The sequence below is a fragment of the Lactuca saligna genome, chromosome 5 (assembly GCF_052625555.1).
Source record: "Lactuca saligna cultivar CGN05327 chromosome 5, ASM5262555v1, whole genome shotgun sequence".
Taxonomy (NCBI): Eukaryota; Viridiplantae; Streptophyta; class Magnoliopsida; order Asterales; family Asteraceae; genus Lactuca; species Lactuca saligna.
In genome coordinates, this window is record NC_136421.1 from 274,961,669 (window position 1) to 274,979,318 (window position 17,650).

Consider the following 17,650-nt stretch of genomic DNA (forward strand, 5'->3'; position numbering starts at 1 on the left):
AAATACTTCAAAAACACCAAATTTAAGTTAAATACTTCAAAAAGCATGAGTCTTACAACAAATAGTCTATTATAAGTTACAACCAAAGCCCGAAATAGTCTATTAAAACCAAAAAACAATCAAGTATGGGACGGTTTCTCGGGTTGGATGGGTCGGTTTCTTGGGGCGGTTTGTCGGTTTTAAGTATGGGTCGGTTTCTCGGGTTGGATGGATCGGTTTATGGGTAAAAACCGAAACCGAACCCGATTTTTCGGTTTTTAAAAAATTCAACCGTAACCGTCGGTTTTTCTTCGGTTTCGATTTTATCGGTTTTAATCGGTTTCTTGGTTTGGGTTTGCTCACCCCAAATAAGTCTCAACATGTTCAGTCCAAATTCCACTATATTTTGCCAAATCGGTCCAATCTAAAAGTTGGTCAGGTCCGGTCCAAATACTCCGCTCGTGATTGTTTGAATCCAATTATTGGTGAAACAATTGTCGTATTACTATGTGTTTAACGTACGTGTGTATGTAGTAGGTGTGTGTTTCTTACTTTTAAAAGACTGAGATGATTAATTAAAGTAACATGGTGCATTAATCTGTTATATATGTTTGTCATTTATTCTTTTTGACCTTATATTATTAAAAGACCAAAAGAATTCATTAAATTTGAAGAAATTTTACATATAATATTTGTTAAAATAAATAAAGTAAGTTCATCTGCCCCTTTAAATCAGCCAAGACCAATTCCCATTTGCTTCGGCCAATCCAATAAAATCACTTGTGTCTTGTGGTGGGGCAGCAGCGTACGGTACAAGTCAAGCTTGCCCGATTACAACCGTTCACCACCGCCATCATCCACCACGGGCAACATCTCTTCCTTTCGCAGTCGGAGCCGTAAATCGGTCATGGCTGCCTCCGCCGGTGCTAAACCTCTAACATCTTCCTCATCGTCTTCTGCTACTGCTGCTCCTCCTCCTGATTCGTTCGATATGTCCTCTGGATTTCCACCCAAGCTGTCACTCAAACCCGATCAACTCCGTTACTGCGTCCAAGCTCTCAAAATTTTCAAGGAAAAGCGTATTGATCAGTGTTCAGTAATTGAGAAAGAGTTCTCCATTTTGCAGGTTTTGTTGTTAAATGCGTTTATGAGCCCTATTTTGATTTAATTTACCTGCGTGTTGTCGGTTTGTTTAATTTCGTATTAACAATAACTTTTGATCAATGTTACATCGTAACATGTCGCTATAGCTCTAAACGACTGTATATTATGTATGAAATGATATTCGGTGCTCGCTGCAAGAAATAGGAAGAAGAAGATCTACTAGTTAGACTTATTTAGAAATTCAGACTTGGAACCAAAACAAAACGTAATAAGGATGCCATTAACTTTGACAAACACTCAAAGTTATATAATGTTGATGTTAATTTTGCAATAATGCTTCGTGACTTGTGTATTTGGAGAAGTAAGCTTGACATTTAACAAATTTATCCATGGCGAAAGGAGACAATATGCAGTTTTCTCCATTAATGAATATGGTACTTCAAATTATTATGTAATGTTATAGATATTCTTTCAGCATATCCCCATGGCTTCAAATTATTATGTATTTCCTTAATGAATATGGTCCTTAGTTTTATCAGGTTTAGGTATTCTGTCAGCAGTAAGCCATTGGGAACTTTTGATAGTAATTTAGATCGAATGCATAAATAGCTATCAAAACAGGTGGAAAGCTCGTATGTATGGCATGTATACTCTTGTTTGGACATGAAAGTTAATAAAAATCATGCATAAAGAACCTCTTTATATGTTTTGAGACATTGTGAATCTTCTCAATTTACAAGCATGCTAAATTTCTCATAAACCCCATGCGTTTAATCATAATTCCTATTCTTTCTTACAGGATCATAGGATGAGATCTTCAGAAGTTCATAATAGTTGCTCGGTGGCTAAACTAAAAGTCAATTCTAGAAAAAATCGCTACTCAGATGTTGTTCCATGTATGCTTGTCAAACACACTCTCTCTCTTTTTTAACCTTTAACTGCAGCTAAGCTAAACAATGAGATTTACTGAACTCCTATGTCTCAGTTGATGCAAACAGAGTTGTTCTTGATCCATGCAAAGATCACAGGTCATCAACAATGGGATACATCAATGCTAGTCTTATCACAGCAGAGGTCAATGATTTTCTCCTATATCATCAAACTTTAATATGTGCAAGTAGCCAAATTGAACCCTTATGAATATTGAACACTTCCATCTATGCTTGTGTTGTAGGCTAATCCATCTGAAAGTGTATCAAGATTCATAGCCACTCAAGGCCCTCTTCCTGAAACCTTTGAAGATTTCTGGGAAATGGTACTCCAAAATCATTGTCCAGCAATTATCATGCTCACTCGCCTTGTTGACCACCACAGGGTATTGAATTCCATCTCATCTCCAGCAGCATTATAAATTATAATCATCTTCACTTCTCATGCTATATATATATAGAGTTATCTACCCTGTAAGATTGGTGTTAATAAAGGAATTAGGTACTAAATGACATTTGTATCCAGATTCAGAAGTGTGGAGACTATTTTCAAGCAGAAAATGGTCCAAGATTGTTTGGCAATATATGTACAAATACCAGAAGAATAACCACAACTGATAGCTCACTAGTGTTACGCCATATGGAGGTGAATTATGAAGAGGTGAGAAATTCATATAAACCTAAAGTTGGGCTATTTTCAATGATAAAGAGAGAAGGGTATTTTCGTCTTTTGTCAAAAAAATATTAATTACTGTACATTTTACCTTGTTCAGTCTGAGGGTCCTCCTCTACCTGTTTTGCATATTCAATATCCAGAATGGCCTGATCATGGAGTTCCAGATGACACGTCAGCAGTTTGTGACATTTTTAGAAGATTACGTAATCTACCCTCATCAAAAGGACCAATCGTGGTGCATTGCAGGTTTTAATTGATCTCATTTTTATAAAGATGTTTTGAATTTGATTGATTAGTTTTTTATCTGATAATTTTTTATATCTTTCTTATACAGTGCAGGAATTGGTAGAACTGGAACATATTGTGCAATTCATAACACCATTCAAAGAATTTTAATTGGTGACATGTCAGCTTTGGATCTTGTTAAAACCATAGCCACTTTCAGGTCACAAAGGATGGGGATGGTCCAAACATTGGTATGTATGTAGTAATCAAATAGGGAATGGAATGGAATGGTGCATTCCGATGGAATGAGTAAATCTTGTTTTTTGCCACAAAGGAATGGAATGTGATTCCTTAGTTCTCTTGGGCTGATTTTCGTTCCATGGTGGAGGGATGGAATGATATATTATACTTCTAAATTATTTTTAGTTATATAATCTCTCAATAATTACATACTGTAATGATCATTCCATTACCCCTTTATGATTCCATTCCATCATACCAAACATTGAGTCTTAGAGGGAAATGAAAGTAGCATGCTATAAATATAATAAATAAATAAATGAAAGTAAATTGCTGTTTATGGTTCAGGATCAGTACTTCTTCTGCTATGAAGCTATTGTTGATGAACTTGAAGACCTTATCTCAGATTCCAACGTTCAATCAAGGTCAAAATGGTAAATTCATCTGTATACACCTTACAAAAACACCCACCATTGTTTTTACATTATACAAAAATACTAAACCATAATAATTCACATTTTAATGCAGATTTTAATCACGAGTCAAATTCATGGAGTCAAATGCAAGATTTGATGGATATGGTTGTTGAGGTGTAAGGCAATTATGAAATGACATGTTTAACCCTCCTGCCTCTTGTTTTAATTGGTTGGTTTAGGTGTGTGATTAGTGATAGTAGCAATCAATCTGATGTGAGATTGTGCTTGGTGATTTCTGATAATAAATCCCTAATGATTCTTGAATTTTGGGATTTTGTACATCACCATGTGCAATCTGATTGAGATTCTGCTTTATTTGTTCTCTGTAAAATGACATCTTTAACTTCTCCTCCAGTAGCTCAACCCTTTTACATGGGAAAAGCCATTTCGTATTATTGAAAATTAGGTTAAATAAAGTAATTATCCACAATCAAAAAATGCTTAAAATAAAAGCAACATATTCTTTTAATCAATTAGTATTATAAGCATACAATTTATTTTTCCCATTTTATGTATATTTTACATAATTTGGTAGATTGGACATCCAAATCCACCGTAAAACATGACTGCACCCTAATGTAAGTTGCTACTATGAATTAATTTGTGCTTAGTAAAAATGTTTGTAAAATAAAATGTTGCACATAGTATTTTTGTGTGTGTATGTTGCTATTATGGGTATATAATTGAAAGTACATTACTATTATATGCATAACACATAAAGCACATTGTTATTATATGTATATATAGAACCGAAAGTATGTTGATATATGTGCATAGAACTCTAAATACATTGATGTTATCTGTATAGAATTCTAATACATTGATATTATCCATGTAAAACTATAAGTATGTTTTTATGTGTATATATGTATAGTTTAAATCATGTTATTGTGTGTATAAAACTGTAAATACGTTTTATTATGCGTGACAATTCTATTTAGGTTTTAGTAAACCATTATTTTTTACGAAATATAGATTTGGTTGCCATGGAAAAGTTGGAACGTTTGCTTAAATAAAAGATTTGATGTTTATTTAATAAAACGGGAAATATAAATTTGTGAAAGATTATGGTTATGTTTACGAACCACGAGTTTTATTGAAAACAAGAATCACGATTGCTTTGAAAAGGAATTTTGGTCCTATGATAGCTAAAAAGTTTTGGTTAGGTATTAAAATTGGAATTTTTGTTATGAAACACCTCTCGTATGAGCTAGAATTAATTAGTATTTTTTTTTTTTTTGACAACATTTAATCATTTTAAATGTTTATCCGGAATTAGGTCCCAAAAACTCAAGTTAAACAATTCAATTTTGAAAGTTTATGTATAAAAGGGCATACAATCCATATCAAAACATAAGTTAATTAAAATACATGAGATGTGACGTTCTAAATATTGATCAGCATTTTCCAGTTATTAACCTTCTCAATCTTCTCATCTAGTACATGTCAAAATAATGAAGTTAGGTTTGGGGATGTATTTTTCAATTATCAAACTTCTCAATCTTCTCATCTGGTACATGTCAAAATAATGAAGTTAGGTTTGAGGAGTCTCATGAGTAAACTTGAAGTCAAAATTTAAGGGGCATTGGATAATGACAATAATCTAACCTAAAGTCAACTCCCAAAAATGTTTTAGAATCTTGAAAAACGTTTATTGTATAACTAGGATAAGAAGCATTAAGGATAAACATTTCAAAACTGAAGTAAGAGTTTATCATAAGGAAATGAAATGAATAGCTTCTAAGTTCTATCCACTCTCAAACAAAGTCCATTTTCATTCCAAGGGTTAAGAAGGTAACAATAGCAACATAAAAGATGTAGTAGCATCACACCCAAACCCATTTATGGGCCTGAGATATAATCTCAACAAGTGGAATCATGTGATTATCTGTAACATTCCGAAGATCATAGGTAAAAATTTCATTTTTAATTCAACCCAAACCAACAAATATTCATATCAAAATATCCAAAAGTATGTCATAATAAAATAATCATAAGAGTATATTTCCCAAAATCATAAAAGTGCGGAAAACATGGGTGAATGCAATACAATCATGCCGGGTCCTTCCCTTTCGAACTGGAGGTATCTAAAACCATAAACACAAACCTATAAGCACAAAACTTAGTGAATTTCCACAAATACCACATACCATACGTATCATGCTAAAGCAAGTAAGGGTCTATTCCACCCCCAAGTCCATTCCGACTCTCGGAGTCCCTTCTGACTCCTTCGGTGTCTTTCAACCAATATGAGTCTATATCACCCCTACAGCTAACATACAATCATATTAGCAAGAGTCACAAAGACAACAAGCTCATACATACATACTAGTAAGTGTCACACAGATCACTACTATCCTACTACACAATCTAGTGGGTCGGCATTGGTGCCTTCGACCTATAAGTACAGTAAGGAGACTCACCTATCAAACGATGATCAACTGAAATTGCTACTACTTGCGAACACAGATGCTACCAACCACCTATACAACCATATAAAGTACATCTTTAGCTTCTCTTCCAAGACTAGGGGCTTGACAAAAGTCAATGCAAGTCAAAAGTCAAAGTCAACGGTCAACATTGACTCGCTACGTTGTGGCCATTCTCAGCCACATCGTGGCCCCTAAAAGACAAAACAGACGATCTGACCCCAATCGTCACGACGTAGCAACCCGACGCTACGTCATGGAAACTGGGTTCCAAACAGCTTAATTGGTTAAGTTGTTTTCTTCAACCTCGCTAGTTTCAAAGCTCAGATCTAACTCAAAACATGATCTAGAAGGATAAATTTTCTAAATTTACCCATTAGGACCATCCAAAAAGGTCCAAAACTCAAACCCTAGGCTCCACAAGGCATGAACTTAACCATTAAGCACTTGCTCCTTTAAGTCTGAAGTTCATCTTTTCCATAAGGCTTCTAAGAGTTTTGGATCATTAGCAGTTGCAGTTGATCATCGTCTGTTTTGTCTTGATGCTATTGTGCTTATTTTAGTGATTTTGTGGTGGTTTTGAAGGAAGAAGAAGAAGAAGAATTATTGCTTGGCTCTTCAAGTGATCCCTTTCTCTTTTGGTGTGCATCTTTTGGACTCCTTGTAAGTCCTCAAGCTTCAATCTTTTTGTGTTTTTCTTCATAGATCTAGGTTTTGGAGCATTATTGGTCCTTTAAGAAGTGGTTTGAGTGATATTAAGAGATAAATTTTGCAACTTTATGGTTTCTCTAAGTCCCTTGAATGTCATATCTCATGGATCTGGACTTGTGCTGTAAGATGGGAACCATGCATGGATTTTGGGTCATTTTATTCTATTTTGACATAGTTTGAAGAAGGACATGCATGTCCATAAAGTTTGGATTTTTATGGATCATTAGGAGTTGTAGTTGATCATCTTCTGTTTTGTGTTGATTTTGTGGTCGGCATTGGTGCCTTCGACCTACAAGTACAGTATGGAGACTCACCTATCAAACGATGATCAACTGAAACTGCTACTACTGTTGCGAACACATATGCTACCAACCACCTATACAACCATATAAAGTACATCCTTAGCTTCTATTCCAAGACTAGGGGCTTGACCAAAAGTCAATGCAAGTCAAAAATCAAAGTCAACAGTCAACATTGACTCACCACGTAGTGGCCATCCTCAGCCACGCCGTGGCCCCTAAAAGATAAAAAGACAATCTGACCCCAATCGCCACGATGTGGCAACTCGACGCTACGTCGTGGTAACTGGGTTCCAAACAGCTTAATTAGTTAAGTTGTTTTCTTCAACCTCACTAGCTTCAAAACTCATATCTAACTCAAAACACGACCTAGAAGGATAAAGTTTTTAACTTTACCCATTAGGACCATCCAAAAAGGTCCAAAACTCAAACCCTAGGTTCTACAAGGCATGAACTTATCCATTAAGCATTTGTTCCTTTAAGTCTGAAGTTCATCTTTTCCAGAAGGCTTCTAAGACTCCTAATGATCCATAAAAATCCAAACTTTATGGACATACATGTCCTTCTTCAAACTATGTCAAAATAGAATAAAATGACCCAAAATCCATGCATGGTTCCCATCTTACAACACAAGTCCAGATCCATGAGATATGACATTCAAGGGACTTAGAGAAACCATAAAGTTGCAAAATTTATCTCTTAATATCACTCAAACCACTTCTTAAAGGACCAATAATGCTCCAAAACCTAGATCTATGAAGAAAAACACAAAAAGATTGAAGCTTGAGGACTTACAAGGAGTCCAAAAGATGCACACCAAAAGAGAAAGGGATCACTTGAAGAACCAAACACTAATTCTTCTTCTTGTTCCTTCAAAACCACACAAAATCACTAAAATTAGCACAAGAGCATCAAGAAGGATTTTGGTTAGGGTTTCTGAGTTTGAGCGTGATGAAGGCCGAAGATAGGCAACCCTAGCCTCCACACTTTCCTTTAAATACCCAAAAGAAAATCAATTTCAATTGAGAGGTTATGGGGTTAAATCTCATTTGAGACATTGATAATAATTATGAGTAGATTAATTTGTCTTTCAAAAGAAAATCAATTTCTTGGAATGGACAGAAACAATGTTTCTTTTTCTTTTTCTCTTCTTTATATGTGCTTTCGAGTTCGATCGAAAAAACTTCACCCTAAGACTATCCCCATTCACAACCAAACTTAACTTAACTATCTCTTAAAAAACTAATTTTTGTATCTTTCACATATATAACCAAACTAAACATAAACTCACTCTCTTAACAGCTCAATCCAAATCAATTTTTTATTAAATAAATATAATAATAATTCTTTTTTTTCTAATAAAAAGTATTAAAATTATTAAAAGAACCTGAAACTACTATATTATGTATTAAAAATATAAAAATATTTAAAAATGTATTAAAAATCTTATATTATCGAACATACTTAATAAAATGGATAAATCAAATTACAACATGACATGTAGAAATTTTCCTTTGGTTTCACAAAGTTTACTGAAATTTTCTATTTTGACACATGTTTTTTTCTTCTCAATTATGCAATTATATTTTTGTCACAATATCAACTAAATTATCAGTTTTCCCTATTCTCCTGATAACCAATTTCCAATAAAATCACTAAGTTTATCGAAATTTTTTATTTTAACACCGTGTTTTCTTTTCTCAATTATATCTTTACATTTATGTCATTGGTAATATTTCATCTTATTTTATTATGTCTAACATCTTGAACTTATACTAATAAATTGAATGGCCCAAGATATTGAACTAATTCAACATCTTGGGACGTTCATCATATTTCTTGTATTAATCATTGCATGGACAAATGCCTATTTAAAAAGACATGGATGTATTCAAAAAGGCGCGTGGTCATAGAGAAGAAACGTTAAGTCCTTAAAAACCTAGTTTTAGGAAGGACTTAAAGTCTCTTCTCTTTGACCATGTGCCTTTTGACTTAGTTCGTATCTTTTTAAATATTGAACTAATTCAACATCTTGGGATGTTATCATATTTCTTGCATTAATCATTGCAAGGACAAATGCCTATTTAAAAAGACATGGAGGTATTCAAAAAGGCGCATGGTCATAGAGAAGAAACGTTAAGTCCTTAAAAACCTAGTTTTAGGAAGGACTTAAAGTCTCTTCTCTTTGATCATGTACCTTTTGCTTAGTTCGTGTCTTTTTAAATAAATCTTTGTCCCTTGAAAAATACAAGAAATACGATGACAATTTCAAGATGTTGGCTAGTTCAAGATCTTGGGTCATTGAGTTTATTAGTATAAGTTGAAGATATTAGACATAATAAAGTAAATGTGAAAAGATTATCTATCACATAAATGTAATGATCAAAGGGTTTTTGGCCACGGTAAAGAATGACTCTCTCAAATAAGAGATCATAGGTTCAAGTCTCATTAAGAGACATATGTGGTGTTTAGGATTAGATTAAGAGTATGATAGTTTGTCGTTTAAAAAAAACTTAAATGTAATGATATAATTGAGGAAAAAAACACAATGTCATAATCAAAATTTTCGATAAACTTAATAACTTTATTGCAATTTTGGTAAATTGGTTATTCGGAGAACATAAAGAAATGGTTACATAGTTGATATTGCAATAAAATTTATAAATATAATGACATAGTTAAAAAGAATAACAACATATGTCAAAATCAAAAATTTTAATAAACTTAGTAATTTTATTGCAATAGACTTTTTTTTAATCATATAAAACCGACTTTTGTTTTGGTTTTCGATGATAAACTTAGTAATTTTATTATCTTGGTTATGGCAAACATGTTTTCTAGAAACATAATAGTTCAATGAAAAAATGTTGCATAATTTGCATTGCATATTTGCATCTTAATCAATTCAACATAGTTTAATATCGACTAAAGGTATTCACGGTGTATGATAAGATAATACATAGATCTTAAGTTCATCTTCATCGCCAGTTCATACATCTAACCCCAATTACATACCACTTACGACAAATGTCTTATCTCAATCTCACCTCCTCCAAACTCAGAAACTATCCCAACTGTCAATGGCATATCCTGGACACTGTAGCAGCCGTCTTCTCCGTCGTCGCCATCCTCTTCTTCATCGTCCTTTTCCCCCATTGCTGCTTACAGCAACCAAAACCCTCATCTGCTCCACCACCGCCAATCTCAAACATTACCATCATCTCGTTGAGTTAACAGAGGGAGATTAAACAGTGTATACCAGGTGATTGATGAAACGCCTAAGAGAACTAAAGTTTTGGGAAAAAAAAATTTCATAATTTTACCAAACGCAAATGGCGACAGTTTGTTCCATTCCGTTTGACAAACCAAACAGTTGTTTCTTATTCCATTGGAATGCACCATTCCATTCCTTACCTGATTTCATCAGATGGTGATCAACGCTATACCATTCCATTCCACATAGCACTTGTTTTATATATCTGTCATTTATTCTTTTAAAAGACTTAACAATTGCCAATTGGTTCTTCTTACTTTTAAAAGCCCAACTAAATTATAATTAATAAAGTGAGATGCTTTGATGTAATACCATTTGCATTATATATTTATCATTATTCTTTCCAACCTACAAAATGACTAAATAATCCATGACATTTGACGGAAATATACCTACTTTTTGTTATAAAAAAAATGTACTAGGATGACCACTCAGCTACCCCTTCAAAGCAGCATAACTTCCTCTTGCATTCTGAACTGTAAATCAGCCATGGCTACCACATCATCTTCTTCAACCTTGGATATGTCCAGTGGATTTCCACCAAATCCACCTCTTAAACCTGATGAACTCCATCATTGTGTTCAAGCTCTCAAGTTTTTCAAGGAGAAACGGACTCATCAGTTATCAATTATCAAAAAAGACTTCACCAATTTGAAGGTTTTTTGGTGTTTAATTCATTTACGATATGTGTAATTTTACAAGAAAGTTTTTACAAATGTGTTTTGAATTTTGTACAGGGCCATGTATTGACAGAGTCAGAAGTCGATAGTATTTGCTCTGTGGCTAATATACATAGTCACAAAAACCGCTACCCTGATGTTGTACCATGTATGCTAATGCTAATGCTAATCAAACCCCTTTTTTGTCTTTTTCACATCAGCTAAGATAATAAGATCCTTATGTTTCAGACGATTCACACAGGATTGTTCTTGATGACATGTCATCATCATCATCACCAATGGGATACATCAATGCTAGTCTTATCACAGCAGAAGTCAATCCATCTGAAAATATATCAAGATTCATAGCCACTCAAGGCCCTCTTCCTGAAACCTTTGAAGATTTCTGGGAAATGATACTCCAAAATCATTGTCCAGCTATTGTCATGCTCACTTGCCTTGTTGATGCTGACAAGGTATTCAAACTCTTATCCCATCTCCACCAACATTATAATTACATAAATCTACATTATTGCTTTTATTTTATATATATGATCTGCTCTCAATGTCCTATTCAGATTGAGAAATGTGGAGACTATTTTCAGTCAGAGAATGGTTTGAGATTGTTTGACAATAATATACGCACTCTTACTAGAACAACAACCACAACAAACACTTCACTTGTGTTGCGTGATATGGTAGTGAATTATGAAGAGGTAAACCAATCATATTTGTTACCTACATTCTTGATCTCTTGTCTGTGAAAAAGACGTGAACGCCCTTTTGGTATATATGACAGGGTGGTCCTCTTCCTGTATTTCATATTCAATATCATGAATGGCCTGATCATGGAGTTCCAAATGACACGTCAGCTGTTCGAGACATTTTTAGAAGATTACGTCATTTGCCATCATCCAAAGGCCCGATTTTGGTGCATTGCAGGTTTATTGATCTTGTTTTTTATTAAGATATGTGAATTAAAGATGTTTAGGTAAAACTTTTACATGTTATATATACAGTGCAGGAATTGGTAGAACTGGAACATATTGTGCAATTCATAACACGATTCAAAGAATTTTAATTGGTGACATGTCTGCTTTGGATCTTGTTAAAACCATAGCCACTTTTAGGTCACAAAGGATGCGAATGGTTCAAACATGTGTATGTCTCATTTTGATCTGTAAATTCTTTTATACATTCCATTTTTTATGTTTGTTTTGAGCATAATATTAAGTGCTCAGCATTTTATGTTTCACAGGATCAATACGTGTTCTGCTATGATGCTATAATTGCTGAACTTGAAGACCTTATCTTGGATTCCAACACTGAAGAGAGCTTAAAATGGTAAATTCATGTGTATACAATTCCCAATTGTTTATATTTTATAAATCACTAAACCATAATACATCGACATGATAATGCAGATTGATGATGTCCAGATTCAGCAAAATTTGATGGCATCATTGTTGTATGTGGTGTGTAATAAGGCTATGTGTTTCACTCTTTGTTCTCTTGTGAAATGACATCTATAACCCTCTTGTCCCAGGGTTTCATTGGTTGTTTTATACAATAACGTAATTTATAACCATTTGATATATATAAATGTTACGGAAAATGATTAAATAAAAGAGGTTGTACAATTTAATTTAACTACAATCACATTTTTGGTTTTGCCATGAAACAAAATATGAACAGAAAATCAAAAGAGATGTCGTTTAATTTTATGTTTGGAGAAGTGGAAATAATATACAGATAATGGATCACATCATATCTTACAAAACCATTTGAGAGGTAATAATAAATTCATCCATGGAATGGTTTTCTAGGCGTTGGTGTTCTATTCTCCATTGATTGCAATCTTTGCTTCAAATGGAATACTTCAACCTGCATATAATCAATATCCAAAAAATTTCATCACACCTCATATCAATTATAATCAGACTAAAAAAAAACATGAACCCTAACAAACATACCTGTAGCTGAAATGCTCTTGCTCTTTCTCCAGAGAGGACTCCTCTAGTCGAATGTAATTCCTACATAAAAAAAACATCAAGACAAAATCCAATAAACCCATGAAACATCAACATATATTTTAGTATATTTATTAATTATTACCTTCTGTGTATCATCCAAAACTGCTTTTAAAAAAGCCACATCATGTTCAAGCCTTACATGATCTGAATGAACAATATTTGATAAGCTGTTTGCCTCTTCTTGTGCCATTTCCACTAAAACCAACTTCTCTTTCATCAATTCCATATCCTTCAATGTGTCCACTAACCTCTTTTCAGCTTCTTGTTTGCTTTTAACAACTGAAGAAAGATTCTTTTCAGCAGCTGCTAATTTTCCTTCAAGAATTCCATTCTTTCTCATTAAAGCAGACATCTTTATTTCATACAACTGATATATACTTGAAGAAGCCGGAAAGAATCCCGTCTTTCCATCCGTTTCTTGGAACGGAATGGAATCCTCATTCCGTTCTTTCTCTGTGGTTTCCGGTGAACAAGTCTCACCAATTGGCTGAAACCACATACACAAATATAAAAAATTAAAAACTTTTTTTTTTTATTTCTTGCATTTAGTAGTAAAAAGATGGAGTTAGTTACCAATGAGGATCTTTCATCTTCCATATTTCTTGAAAGTTTCAATGCCATGTCATCATCATGTTCTTTCCGGAGTGAGACATTACCATTGCCAGGATTTGAATCCACTAATAAAGATTCTGACAAAGATTTCCTACCTGACCCATGATGTTCAATTACAGAAGCTAAATTTTGTTTTCCAAAACTACCCCCCGAACCAAGTCCAGAAGAAGAACGTTTCTCAGATACAAGGGTTGTTCGTCTACTCATGGATACTTCATGATTTTCCATCATCAATACCTCAACCTGTAACACATTTAACAAAATCCAAAAGGGCAACATGGTAAATAACTAAATATCATTTCGGATTCATATTTTTGACCTGGTCTGATGCCTCCTTCTTAAGACCTCCAAATGCAACCAGATATTCTGTTTCCTTCTTTTGTATAAGCACAAGGCTAAATCCCTGTGAAGAGAACAATTCTCTTTTTTAAAATATAATCATATAATAATATAATCATAAATATTAAAAGTAAAATTAAAAAAGATTTTACCTTGTTGGTGGTGATAGATTGTTGAGATGATGAATGAACAACAGACCACTCTAGCTTCAAGATATCATACACTAATATCTCTGCATGCCCTATTAAATATGACAATAAAAATATATTAAGAGAAATAAATTATGATTTTATTTATATTTAGAAATTAGAAATTAGAAGAATTACTTTTTTTTCTGCTGCCACCTCCTGCAATGTACCATTTTGTCCCACATAACACTCCACAACAACCAGATCGAGGTGATGGATGAAAGCCACGAATCTTGATTCTTGACCACATCATCTGAAACAAAAAGAAAAAAAAAAAAAAAAAAAAAATTTCAAGAATAATAAAATCAAATTTGGATAATCAAGATGAACAAACAAAATTTTATACACACCGTTTCAAAGTCAAGTGAGTATAAATCATTCAAAGATTTAGACTTTGAAGTTCCTCCAAACACAAGAAGCAATTTATCATCATACAAAGCTGCAACATGATTACATCTTGAAGAAGGCCCAGGTCCCCTAAAAAGTCAACAAAAGTCAAATAAAAATAATACTAATATTTTATATATAATATTGAAGCTTCTTACGTGCAATGAAGAGGAAGCCATGTGAGTGACTTGAGATCAAACATATGTAAGTCGTTTAATTTTTTTCTTTTCATATCTTCACCTCCAAATAAGATTAAAGCAGATCCTGCCCTAACTACACTGTGCCCACTTCGTGCAACCTGGAATGTTCATGAGGATGAGAAGGGCATTTACGTCTTTTTGCACTTGTAATATGTGAATGTTTGGAAAGAAAGATTACAGGGATGTCTCCTTTTGCTTCCATAAGTGACCAAGATTCTGTTTCTGAATCAAAAGCCCACACTGATACTCTGTCACTTGGTGGAGAAGTTCTCCCTCCAATCAAAAGCACTTTCTTTCCCCAAGGAACCTAATACAATATTAAATTTATAATTAAAATCAAGAAATAGCAATGCATTTGTTTTTTTTATTATTCGAATAATAGTTAATAAATACCAAACAATGACCCTTGCATGCTGGAATCTTGAGTGCAAGATTAGACGGTGAAAGGTACAATCTTGATGAAGCTGTTGTCCATGAAAAATTTTCAAAATTGAGAACCTGAAAAACCATACACAACTCTCAGTATTACACACCAAGTGTATTTTAAGCAAAAAATCTATTAATGTAGACTCCAAAAAGCATTTCATGATTTAGCAAGTGATTATATATTGCTAAAATTCTACAAAAAAGGAAAAAGATAATATATATACTACCTGTACATCATCTAATAATCCGTTTCCAGATTCACCACCAACAATAATCATCTTCTTTCCAATTACAGCTGCTGCATGCTATTTAAGAGCAAAGGGTAAACATTCATTAGCCTTAAAATTAAGATCATGAAATGGAAACCAACTAATCCATTTTTTCTATCTTAGGTCACTAAACTTTCTAATTTTGAACTGCTTTACCATGCTGATGTGGCAGTCAAATTATGGATGAGTGGAAGGAAATTAGAAAGTTTATTGAGCTAAATGGAATGGTGTGTTGCTATTTCATCATTTCATGAACTTAACCCTAAATTGGAATTGGAATTGGAATTGGGAGAATGTGTTACATTGAAGCGAGGTGTAGGCTTATCTCCAGTAGTGGAAAGCTTTTTCCATCCTTCATTGTTGTTGGAATTGGAAGTGTCTAGCGAAGGTGCAATGGATGAACATTGATTATTATCATCGGAATCATTGATTCCAGTTGTAACATTATCACCCTGTCCCTGTCACATTTACACCCAACAATATGTATATAATATAAAGCAAAACAAATCAAAGATGATAGATGAAATACAACACAAAATGTGCATGATTAATTTGTTTGATTGGGTGGAATGGAATAATGAAGGAAAGGGATGTTCCATTCCTTCAAGAACAGTCTATTTCCATTCCATTTCATTGGATAAAACAAACTTTTATCATTCCAAGGAATGAACCATTCCATTCCATTCCTTCCCTAATTCCATCATACCAAACAGTAAATAATTCTTACATGGGAATTGTTTGTGCGTTTGGGTTGCCGAACAGGACTACGTGTACCCTGAGTAGAGTCAGAAAGCTGAACTTTAACTCTGCAGAAAAGAAAGAAAAACAAAATCCAATTAATTAATCACCTCCAAAAACTAAATTTTCCATGGATATGCATTCATATACAATGCCTATCCATGTGAAGCTTAGGTGTTACTTGTTCCTTTTTGACTTAATGGAGTTGGGGGCAGGACTTATATATGAGTGCGTTTCACTTTCACTGTTTTGTTTTTTTACTTAATGCTTAAAGAACAATATTTTGCCTTGTCAACTATCCCAAATGATGTTAACCTTCAACAATGAGTGTTTAATCATGCAGGTCATCTAATTATTTAATCTAAGGGAGCTGTTTCTTGACTTTCTCTTTGAGTCTTTAGTCTTCTTTCTACATTAAGTCAAAAAAAGTCAAGGAAAAACAGAAACTACAAGAAACGTAATAATTGCCTCTAATGTCCAAATTAAGCATCAAGAATCGACCTTTTGTGTTAGGGCTCAGACGAAATTACAATTTTGTTTTTGCGTTAAAATTTATTTACTTGGTCAAACACTCCATTATAATTACTATACGCACATATGCATTGAATAAACAGATACCCAAATGGCCATATACACAAAATTGATATGGATACATTAGTTTAAATGTATAGATTTAGATGGAAAACACTCACCTGCCAAGCTTCTTTCCTTTCCGAGAAAATGCAAACATGGTTGCTCTATCAAACTAAATGGCTCCACAGGACCAACCACAGAGCAGACGTAGAAATGAGTCAAGTGACAGGCCTTTATAAACGAAAAAGAAGCGAAATCAACATTGTAACCCACAAGTATTACATCTACTCCGAAAAGGACCAACAATTCGGGAAACGCATGTCGAAATTAGGGTTTCTAGAAAAAGGCGAAATAAGAAGTGAAAAATGTTGAGAAATTGAAGCTAAACCTTTTTTGAAAGAGACAAGAGCTTGAAATGTAGAACAAGTTGAAGCTATTGATGGGGTTTTGTTATTCCCGAAGAGAGAGAGAAAGGGAGAGAATGGGGTTGCGGAGGGAGATTTAACAAGTGAAGTGATGCAATAATGTAGAGTTACTGTAATCTGTACCTGTGAAATGCATTTATGGCAGTGAAGAAAGAAGCAAAGAGGAGTGGATTGGGGTGTGCAACTGTGTATGTTATTTTGCTTTTTGTTTGTTTCTTTCATATTTACACGTGGGATGCTTCGGTGATACATTACATCTAAGCTGTCACTTCTATATTTAAATTCAAATTACTCTCCAACTTTACATTCTTTAATGAGTTTAATCAAGATTATTCTATTATAGCCTAATAAAATATTATGTCTTTTACACCCCTTCTTTATTTCTTTTACACCCGCTTATAAATGAACGATAACGAAAATATAGAAAATTGGAACACAAAAAATAACATGTGTTTGGTA

The 17,650-nt window shown here is 33.7% G+C and overlaps 3 protein-coding genes across 6 annotated transcripts; 2 read left to right on the forward strand and 1 right to left on the reverse strand.

The window, feature by feature from the left end:
• The first annotated feature begins 727 nt into the window (after positions 1 to 727).
• LOC145047921 (protein-tyrosine-phosphatase PTP1-like) lies at positions 728 to 4,045 on the forward strand. The gene is made up of 9 exons (XM_078996291.1): positions 728 to 1,105; positions 1,883 to 1,979; positions 2,069 to 2,157; positions 2,258 to 2,398; positions 2,539 to 2,673; positions 2,786 to 2,934; positions 3,023 to 3,164; positions 3,502 to 3,587; positions 3,682 to 4,045. Coding segments are annotated over exons 1-9 (1,059 nt in total). The 5' UTR covers positions 728 to 886; the 3' UTR covers positions 3,683 to 4,045.
• A 5,954-nt stretch (positions 4,046 to 9,999) lies between these two features.
• Positions 10,000 to 12,651, forward strand: LOC145047923 (protein-tyrosine-phosphatase PTP1-like). 3 transcript variants are annotated; one of them, XM_078996295.1, is made up of 9 exons: positions 10,003 to 10,498; positions 10,765 to 10,999; positions 11,080 to 11,170; positions 11,251 to 11,477; positions 11,580 to 11,717; positions 11,801 to 11,943; positions 12,021 to 12,162; positions 12,260 to 12,345; positions 12,426 to 12,651. In XM_078996295.1, coding segments are annotated over exons 1-9 (1,161 nt in total). In that variant the 5' UTR covers positions 10,003 to 10,400; the 3' UTR covers positions 12,427 to 12,651. The 3 variants fall into 3 exon arrangements, with proteins under 3 accessions (XP_078852423.1, XP_078852421.1, XP_078852422.1); XM_078996296.1 differs by having other exon boundaries at positions 10,006 to 10,330; XM_078996297.1 differs by lacking the exons at positions 12,260 to 12,345; positions 12,426 to 12,651 and having other exon boundaries at positions 10,000 to 10,498; positions 12,026 to 12,162.
• A 38-nt stretch (positions 12,652 to 12,689) lies between these two features.
• LOC145047922 (Galactose oxidase/kelch repeat superfamily protein) lies at positions 12,690 to 17,342 on the reverse strand. Of its 2 annotated transcripts, XM_078996292.1 has the most exons (16): positions 17,155 to 17,341; positions 16,886 to 16,997; positions 16,183 to 16,261; positions 15,758 to 15,913; positions 15,414 to 15,491; positions 15,154 to 15,258; positions 14,939 to 15,067; positions 14,719 to 14,858; positions 14,524 to 14,650; positions 14,312 to 14,426; positions 14,138 to 14,226; positions 13,966 to 14,049; positions 13,608 to 13,889; positions 13,117 to 13,521; positions 12,975 to 13,034; positions 12,690 to 12,885 (listed from the first exon to the last, which is right to left on the reverse strand). In XM_078996292.1, the coding sequence occupies exons 2-16, from the start codon at positions 16,921 to 16,923 to the stop codon at positions 12,805 to 12,807; spliced, it is 1,968 nt and encodes a 655-aa protein (XP_078852418.1). In that variant the 5' UTR covers positions 16,924 to 16,997; positions 17,155 to 17,341; the 3' UTR covers positions 12,690 to 12,804. The 2 variants fall into 2 exon arrangements, with proteins under 2 accessions (XP_078852418.1, XP_078852420.1); XM_078996294.1 differs by having other exon boundaries at positions 15,758 to 15,907; positions 16,886 to 17,342.
• Positions 17,343 to 17,650: the final 308 nt, after the last annotated feature.